This window comes from Benincasa hispida, chromosome 2, assembly GCF_009727055.1.
Source record: "Benincasa hispida cultivar B227 chromosome 2, ASM972705v1, whole genome shotgun sequence".
In the NCBI taxonomy this organism is placed as follows: domain Eukaryota; kingdom Viridiplantae; phylum Streptophyta; class Magnoliopsida; order Cucurbitales; family Cucurbitaceae; genus Benincasa; species Benincasa hispida.
In genome coordinates this window covers 39,983,416-39,993,459 of record NC_052350.1, presented here as the reverse complement: position 1 = coordinate 39,993,459, position 10,044 = coordinate 39,983,416, and the positions used below count along the sequence as shown (strand labels likewise).

Below are 10,044 nucleotides of genomic sequence, written 5' to 3'. Positions count from 1 at the left end.
TTTTTCTGCAATTTAATTTGATTACCATATATACTACAAAATGTCAACCATCAATCTGGAAAATTTGAGATTTCTTGGGAAGCTAAAAGTTTAAATAAGATAACATATTCAAGGCACATAAGTGTGTGCCCAATGTTAAAATTATCAAAAAAAAATTATAATTTAGGAAAATAAATGTGTTTAATTGAAGGATAATTGATAGAATTTTTTTTTATTTTAAGAGAATGGAATTTTGATTCATTTTTTAAAAAAATAAAAGTACGAGAGGCAGGAGGAATCAATAGACGCATCAAACTCTTCTCGACTCTATTATGTTCCTAGAAGTTCGATCCTATCACTATAGTTGTTGTATTAAAAAGACCTAAACTAATTAATAAAGATCCTAATAAGTTAGAAAAGTAAGACTCATAAATATAAACAAACAGTAAAAATTAAAATTGGAAATTGAATATATTTAGAGCATTTAATGTATTATTATTTTTTTATGTATTTTTTTAAAGGAAAAAAGCTAAATAAAAAAATCACACACTACTTTTTCTTTACTTAATTGAGGTTTGACTTGAATTTTCCAACTTTTGTTGCTTTTACTTTGAATTAATTTTAGGGTCCACATCTTATCTAAGTCATTTGACTCAGCCTAATAGGTACAATGCAAGTAATGTTATATAATTGCAATAAAAAAAAAAAAATAGTTGGCTGAAATTTTCACATTCCTTAAAAGCCAATTATGCCATATTCAACATATGTGCAAAATGCAAAAGTTGTTGAAACTTAAAAAATTAAATTAAAAAAGGTTAAGTTTAAAGCTCTTGAAAAAAGCACATGTAAAATAATTGAGATAAAAAAATATTGTAATTTGAATTATAAATTTAGTTATTATTAACTTTTAAATTTGTGTTGTAAATATGTTCAAACTTAAAAAAAAAATGTTTAATAAATTATTGAACCTTTCTTCATAACTTTTAAAAATTAATAATTTATTTGATATAAAATTGAATTTAATATTGTCTAATATAGAATCTCAAACTTTTAAATTTATGTATTTGTATATGTGAAATTTTAAAAAGTTGAAAAGATGAATGATGTATTAAACATAAGATTAAAAATTAAAAGACATATTAAATATTATAATTAAAAATTTAAGAATATATTAGACTTTTTTTTTTTTTTTTTTTTTTTTTTTTTTTGTCAAATACCATTATTCTATTTCAACATATGTGCAAAATGTAAAAGTTGTTGAAACTTAAAAAATTAAAACTAAAAAAAAATACCAAGCTCAAAAGCTCTCTATTTTTTTTTGGCAATTACAACTTTAATAAAAATATAGATAGAAAATTGGGTGCATGTTCAGTTTTTGCTTTTTTTTTTTTTTTTTTTTCAAACATGATAGAAAACTCCCGTTTGAAAATCTGATTGTTATGTGATTGCTAATTTGTATGTGATTGTCACACATGCAATTACAAAAAAGTTGAAGTCATGACTTTGGTTCTTAAAATATATTTGCCATACAATGCAATTTTCCATTTTTTTAAAAGCACGTCCAACATTATTGAGATAGAAAAAAATATTGTAATTTGAATTATAAATTTAGTTATTCTTTTAACTTTAAAAAAAAAAATTAGGAAGCCATTGAACTTTCAAACAAAATTTTAAAAAAATCAATATAATTTAATGTCTAATAGAACAGTTTTAATTTTAATTTTATGTTGCATAGAACAGATTCATGTATATTTTCTACTATCATATCTATTTATTTCTTATCCATCTTTAGAAAGATTGATAAGAAAGTTTAAAATATATATATATATATGTGTGTGTGTGTGTGTTTTTTAGATTATTTGAGCTTTGTTTTTATTTAGATTCTTTCGGTAATTATTTGATTTTTGATTTTTTGTTTTTTAAAATTAAATCTATAGACATTACTTCTACCTCTAAATTTATTTCTTTGTCACCTACTTTTTACTAATGGTTTAAAAAACCAAATCAAAATTTGAAAACCATGTAACTTTTAAAAACTTGTTATTATTTTTGAAATTTGACTTAGAACTCAACTATGTGCTTAAGAAAGATATAAATCATGGTAAGAAATGAGAAGGAAACAAGTTTAATTTTCAAAAACAAAAAAAGAAATAAAATAGTTACCAAACGGACCTTAGTGTTTGCTATTAAACCATCATCAACTCACTAAAATAATACTTCCAAAAAAAAAAAAGAAGAAATGAAAACCCAAAAAAATAAAAGAACAACTCACTAAAGTCCATGATATAGGTCAATTAGATAAACACTAGTTAAATTGGGTCAATTAGAAATGATTGTTTTAAATACTACATTTATAGCTATTTTGACAAATATACACACTTGAACAAATCTAATGTTTATCTTTATATTATAAAGGATACCAGCCAAATAATTTCTTACCACTTGTACATAAAAATAAATAAAATTTTGAGAGGAAAAACTAAAAACTTGTTTGATAAACCAAAAATGTTTCATATTTTCATACATACATATGCTTTTGTAGTCCATTCCTAATTTTGATTTCAATTTAAATAATTATTAAAAATATACTTTATAATATATCTATTAACGATAAAGCTATAGTTTACCCACAAAATATTAGGTTAAATACAAATTATCATTGTTAAAGTGAGCTTAATTTAATGGTAATTGACATGTGTTTCTTACCTAGAAGTTGAAGGTTCAATCCTTTATCCCTATAATGATTTTATATATACACAAACTACTAAATGTTTAGTGCTAAAATTTTGTATAAATGTTTTTAAAACACAAATTACATTGAACAATTTAAAAACAAATCCATCAAATAGATATTCATGAAATAATCTAAAAATATGAACCAAAATTGCATATAAAAAAAACCCTAATCAACTATAAAATTTGAAATATGATATCCATATCGACTATAGGATTAAGTTGTATACTAAAATTCATAAAGTAATTCATTATTTCAATAAAAGCGTACATATATATAATACAACCATCTAACTTAAGTACCTAGTCAACATACAAAATTATGTTCGAATTGACACGTAAGTTTATTTTAACCCTAACCCTAGGTAAAAAATACATCTTTAAACATGATACATTTGCATATATATAGAGATATTCAAAGCCATCATCGCTGACCACCGACCAAAAAAAAAGAAAAAAAGAAAAGGAAAAAAGAACTAAAAACAAACAATTCCCCATAGACTTTCTCCAAGTCAAAATCTCTTAATTTGGATATAAAATCCCCATATCTCTCTTTTCCTTTTTCTTCATATCTCATTTTTTTCCTCTCTTTTTTTGTCTCTCTCCAATTTCAAATGGGCAATGCAGCCTCTCCATGTTTTCTATCCATTTCCATCTCCCACCGCCGCCGTACCTCCGCCGTGAAGCTCATCTTTTCCAATGGACCGACCCAATTCCTTTTCGGGAACCACCATGTCGCCGGTGAGATCATGTTCCAATTCCCCGACATGATGGTCTGCCATGCCGAATCCTTCTTCATCGGTCACCCGATCCCGTCTTTAGCCATCAACGACAAGCTTCTCATAGGCGAAACCTACTTGGTTCTCCCCATCGATCGGTTCGCCTCCATCGACGTTCTCTCTACCTCGTCGCTCGCTATGATCGCAGCAGGTAATGCATCGGCGGAAAAATTCTCCGGTCCGTGTCCGTTTGAGTACGTAAGAGGAACAAATGGGAGAGTTTTGATTAAGGTGATGCCGGAGTTTATCGTTAGGCTAATATCTCAGGCTGCAATGGACGGCGGAGGAGGTGATGGCGGAGGTGGTGGGTTTCTTTGTAGTACGCCGGAATTGAAGAAACATTACGATCAACTTGTTGGAACGTCAAAAGGGCAAGTTTGGTCGCCGAAATTGGAGACTATTTCGGAGTATAAAATTAGGTATTCGCCTTGTAGATTTGTAGGGTTTAAACTTAAACAAAAAGAAGGCTAAATAAGTCATTTCCTTTTTCCTTTTTCTCGTTTTCTGGTTTAATTGTACAAAAAGAGAGAGAAATTTGAGTAATATTATCAACTCTTATTCTTATTTTTGAATTTTATTTGTTGGTTTTGTTGCAATTTTTTTCTTCTTCCCACCAGAGAGAAATAACGGTTTCCAGAGTTTGGTTTAAAAAAAAAAACCCCTATTTTCAATAGTTTGGAACTATATATGTATAATATAAGGGTTGTTTTGGGGGAAATTTTTATTATTTTTATTTTTTTGAAATGGTATTTTCTTTTAAGGTTGTGATGGAATGATTTTTTTTTTTTTTTTAAATGTTGATGTTATTGTGCAATTAATTTGAAATTCTATAAAGAGGGACTTATGACTTGGAGTTGGAAGTTTAAATTTATATATCCCAAATATGTTTGAATTAATATGATATTGGGGTGGATGATTTTTTTTAGTTCAACGAAATTGTGGGATGAAGTATCGAATCATCTAATATTTTTAGAATGATTAATTGATGAAATTACATGGTAAATCATAAGTTTGGAGAGGGAAAAAATGACTACATTTGGCTCATAGATTAGGGCTTCAATGTCTGAATTTGTATCGTCATTGTCAATTTAGGTTTTAAGAAGAATATATTAAGTTTTTTTTTTTAATAAAAAATTTAAAATTTAAGGAATATGTTAGGGTTATTTTTTTTTCTTTAATTTTTTTTTTTTAAGAATACTCTATTAAATCATATATGAGAAATATCCAGGTAAAGAGCGAGGATTACATGTAATACAAGAAAGAGATTAATGAAATTATTCAGAGTGATATGAAATGTACATAAAATTAAGAAAAAATGTTACAAAATGAGCCCTAACTTTTTCTTTTAAAAATATATTAGGGGTAGGGGAATTCAAACCATGAATCTCATGGTTTTTAGTACATTCAGATGTCCATTGAGCTATGCTCAGTTTGCTGAATGATACCTTACCTTATAACAATATCAAATGTAGTTTTATGACGTATATTCTCGACTAGGGAGAGTTCTATACCTCACCTCTTCTTTCGTTTTCTTTGTTTCTTTGTTTTCTTTTGTTTTTGTTTTTGTTTTTTTTTTTTTTAACTATATGGAGTGGGGGAATCGAACTGCACATATTGAACTAAAGAACCCTAAGATCACATCGAATCAAACTTGTGCATTAAAATCTACCCTTAGAGAAGAATCTTAATAAACAAACAAGGATAGATTCTTTTTTAAATCATATATAGCGCATATTTGAGAATGATTGTGAAATTGTTAAAATCACTTTTGTCATGTTCAAAATAACTCTGAAACACATTTATAGTCGCTCAAAATTATATATATATATTAGACAAACCGTCTGTACTTACAACATATGGGTATCAAGAAAACTCATAGCATATTAAGGCTCCATTTAGAATTGTGTTTGCAATTGTAGAAAGTATTTTTTAGAAAAATCTCAACTCCCTTCTTTGTTTCGTAAATCAAATTATTAATTAATCTAAGAAAATCATTTTTAAATTCTAACGTGTGAAAGTTGATAGTAGTAGCTTTTAGATTTTTGTCAATTTCTTAACCATTTAAATAACTATATTATAATAATATTCTTCTATATTAATATATTTTTCACATATATTTTCAAATTTTAATTGATTCAATTTTTTTATAACAAAAATTATTTTTCTTAAACTTTTGTCAAATAATTTAGATTAAAAAAATAGTTAAAATTCAAATCATATAAAATTTTTAAAAATATATACCATAATAAAGGTTGTTTCCAAACAAAGGAAAATGAACATACTTATTTACAAATATAGCAAAATGTCACTATCGCTATCCGTGATAGACAACGATAGACCGAGATAGACTTCTATCACTATCTATCAATGTCAGTAAATGACATTTTGCTACTTGAAAATATTTTCAGCAATTTTACCATTTAAAATAATTATCTTAAATTATAAATTAATTATCAATGTGAAAATAATTAAAATAATAAGCTTTTTTGACTTAAAAATTACCAAACATTAAACCCTATTTTACTTCCTTAATTTATTATTCACTATTTACTTCCTCTCACAGTTGATTTTTTCAAAAACCAAATATTTAAAAAGCTACATCAACTCCAAACTAAGCTTAATTATAGATAGGCGACCACCATATATTGAACCCATTTTTTCTTACCATTTTATGAAATCCACTTTTCATATCATGAAAATTAGTTTTGAATGATTAAAAGTAGGCTTTTAGAGTGATTATGAAATGACTAAAATCATTTTTGATCATTTTTGATCATTTCAGAATCACTCTTAAACCTGCATAAAGTCTCATTTGTTAACGATTTTGTTCATAGTATAGAAAGTAGATAAAAAAATAAAGAAAACTGATGTGAGAGTAGTATTTATTATAAAGCTTATTATTATTATAATTATTATTTTGTCAAAAAAACCAGACAGTTATCTAATAGAAATTAAAACAGTTCCCAAAGACAATTTTTACGTTATCTACTGTTGTTGTTGCATTATTTCGGTTCAACAACTGTGTAGGGTTCTTCTGTTTTGTGTTTGGTTTAATTCAAATTATTGTCATTACTATTTTTTTTTTGAGTAAAATTCAAAATGAGTTGTTAATATTAGACAATGACAAGTGAGGAAAAATGGGTATAGATGACAGATCAATTATGGCAGCAAGATTAATAAATGTGACATAATTATTAATATATGTCATTAAAGGGTTTCAGTCAAATAATTCAACTCATAGCACTTATTTGATGGATTTCCAAAGTGAAAATTTCCATCAAATATATTAAATCTATATGGTTATTTTTATCGAATTTTGATTTGAACAATTCCATTATTCTAATTTTTATGGTTCTTTAAAAAGGTTTATCGATCACGCTACTAGATTTTGATTATTGTTTAATATAGTAAAGTTAGACTAGTTAAAATTTGGAGTAGTAGCTTCTTTTGTTGCTCTATATTATTTATGTAATAGAGCAATATAAATTAAGGAAGAAAGTATTGTTGATATTGGAAGTGGAAAAATCAAAAGTAAATAATACTTTTCACTCTCATTTATTTAATGACAGTAAAAATACATTATATAGATGTACAATAAAGGAGAAAAATGAGCAGTTATCTACCAATGAGGATATTAACAAAAATAACAAAAAATAACAAAAACTTGTTACAACTAACAAAAAATAGCAAAAACTTGTTACAACTAATAACAACTAATATTCCCTCAAGTTGGACTGAAAATGTTAGACAAACCCAACTTGGATTTTATAGCAGAAAACAGTGGAAAGGGAAGAGTGATGGAACATGAGACATACGCAGCGGAATTAAGATCTAATTACACTCTAATTGCTTTTAATTTAAAGGAAAAAATGCATGCAATTGAAGGAAAAACAGTAATTAAAAATTACCTTTGAAGCTCCCGAAACTCGCTTTTCCTTGCTGAATTTCGACCCGAACACGAACGGACCACCACTAGAGTTGACCTACTATCCTCTGGACTCAGAATCGGGTTGTGGGACCCGGTGGATGAAGAAAATCGAGAGAGAGAAAGAGATGGGAAAAAGAAGATGGAGTTTGGGTAGGCTTTGAGTTTTTTTTTTTTTTTTTTTCAGTCCAATTTTAGAAAACAATTTGGCAAAATTGGCAAAACTTTTTAATCTAAAATAGAAAGCCCAATTTATAGAAAAAAGCCATGCAACAATTGCATGAACCAAATCCATAAAAACCCAACATCTATAATCCACTATATTAGTGGGCTTAATGTCTCCACTATAAGCCAACACCTAGCCCACTATTTTGTTAGTGGAATTATCCAACAAAAATTTGGATTTTCCCACTAACTATAGTCAAAGGACAAAATAGTCATTTGGTCAAAGTCAAACTTTGACAAAAAAGTCAACATTTTAATTTTTTATGATTTTTTTCTGTGTTGACTAATTTTGACCTCCCGAGCATGAATCCACATTCATTTTCTCGAAATTCAAATCACATTTGAATATAAGGTCGGTCAAAGTTTGACTTTTCAAAGTAAAAAATCAACTCTTTGACTTTTTATATCTTTGACCATTTCCATTATTTCTGAGCTTCCGAATATGAATGCTCAATCAATGGTTTATTGCATAGGGTAAAGAAAACAAAAGGTGTGTAAGCTCAAAAAATCTATTTATGGGTTTGAAACAAGCTTCTAGATCTTGGGAATATAAGATTTGATATTGCGATCAAAATTCTTATGGCTTTGAACAGAATGTTGACGAGCTATGTGTTTACAAGGAAGGATCGTCAATATCCTACATATAGCGGTTCTTAGTTTTTATATAGTTGCACGATTTCACTCGATTGGGAAAATTTATGGAAGTAGGCGTATATCTAACTGACATCAAGAGATTTGGCTAAGCAACGGCAAACGTTCCAAATGAAAAGATTTAAGGAAAACGCAGTAGTTCTCGGGATTCAAATTAATTCAGAACGCGCAAAGAACAGAACACTACCATGTTCCCAACACTCTTATATATGACAAAATGTTGTCTATAGGGTATAGAGATGCAAAATAAATCAAAAGCAGGTCGTTACCTTACAGATATGGAATTCCATTTGTCAAAGATCAATGTCCTAAGACACCCTCAAGAGTGTTGAGGGATATGAGAACGCATCCCTACTGCTTCCGCAGTAGGAGCCTAATGTATGACAATGTTATTATACTAAAACTTGACATTGTGCTAACGCAGTAGGGATAGTCAGTAGACGTATCAGTCCAATCGATTATGATCATTGGACTTGCCATTAAAAATCCTCAAGGTATCTTAGAAGAACGAGGAACTACATGCTCGTGTTATAGTACTAGGATTTGATCCTTACTGGATACACTAAACTCTGATGTTCAAACGATAAAGAGCAAGGAAAATCTTCCATCCGGGATCAGTGTTCATTTCCTGATATGAAGAAGCAGTAAGTGTGGGAGAAGGGTAAAAGCAAAAACTGTATTACGACTCCACAATGGAAGCTGAATACGTAATGGCTTGTGAAGCAGCAAAGGAACAGTTGCGTTGGAATTCTTGAACGATATTTGGGAAGTTTGTTCCAAATATGCAATCTGGACCTATCACCCTATATTATTGATAATAGTGTGTCAGTTGCAAATTCAATAAAGAAACAAGAAGCCACAGCGCGGCAAGCAGTATTGATGTGCAAATACCAATCTGATCCCGGAAGATTGTACATCGTGGAGACATTGTAGTAACCCAGATATCTTTCTGAGCAAAAAATTGTTTGATTCTCTACAAACTCCCTCACGGGGCTAAAAGTGTTTGAAGTCACCTTACAGAGTCTAGGTCTTACGAGTTTGATAAAAACTAGGACAGAGTGGGAGAACTTTTGGGTATATGCACTAGTTATTGTATTCATATGTTTATTGTACTCATATGTTTCTCACTTAAATTCAACATTGTGATACTCCACTAGGAGTTTTAGTCCAAGTGGGGAGTTTGTTGGATTTTAATGTCCTAAAACTCATAGTTTGTAATTAATAAACATATTCTGTTTGTTTTTTGATAAAGTTGTTATTGAAATTGTAATCTTAAATCCAATAAACTAAGGTCTTGAGGCTATTTAATATAGTTTGAACTTTATGTAGTGACATAAATGTGGATCAAAGTTCACAAATATATAGCCAAAAATGGTCTATATATATATGAATGAGGTTGGGCGCCTTGTTCTGGGGACACTATGGATGCGGCCCACTTTGTAAGTATAGTACAAACATGTGATCCTGAATAATTCATATAGAGATATGAGTGGGGCATCCTATCAATGAGTTTGCATAAGACTGAACCATGAAAATAGTCACTTTTTACGTTTCTAAATGTTGCTTTATGTATAAAACTTACTATTTCGTTAATTAATGACCTAGTTAACTTAATCTTAATCCTGAGCTAAACTATGAACTCCTGTTCACTCGGAATTATCCTAAATCTGCATAGGTGAGGGCAATTCATCTTGCTGCCCAATAAGCCTCCCATTTAAGGGGTAAGATCGGTGGATAGTTGGGAACATAAGT

General features: G+C 28.8%; 1 protein-coding gene across 1 annotated transcript; it reads left to right on the top strand.

Moving 5' to 3' along the window:
* Nucleotides 1-3,286: 3,286 nt before the first annotated feature.
* On the top strand, nt 3,287-4,190 carry LOC120071833. Its single transcript, XM_039024226.1, has one exon. The coding sequence runs from the start codon at nt 3,327-3,329 to the stop codon at nt 3,960-3,962; it is 636 nt and encodes a 211-aa protein (XP_038880154.1). The 5' UTR covers nt 3,287-3,326; the 3' UTR covers nt 3,963-4,190.
* Nucleotides 4,191-10,044: the final 5,854 nt, after the last annotated feature.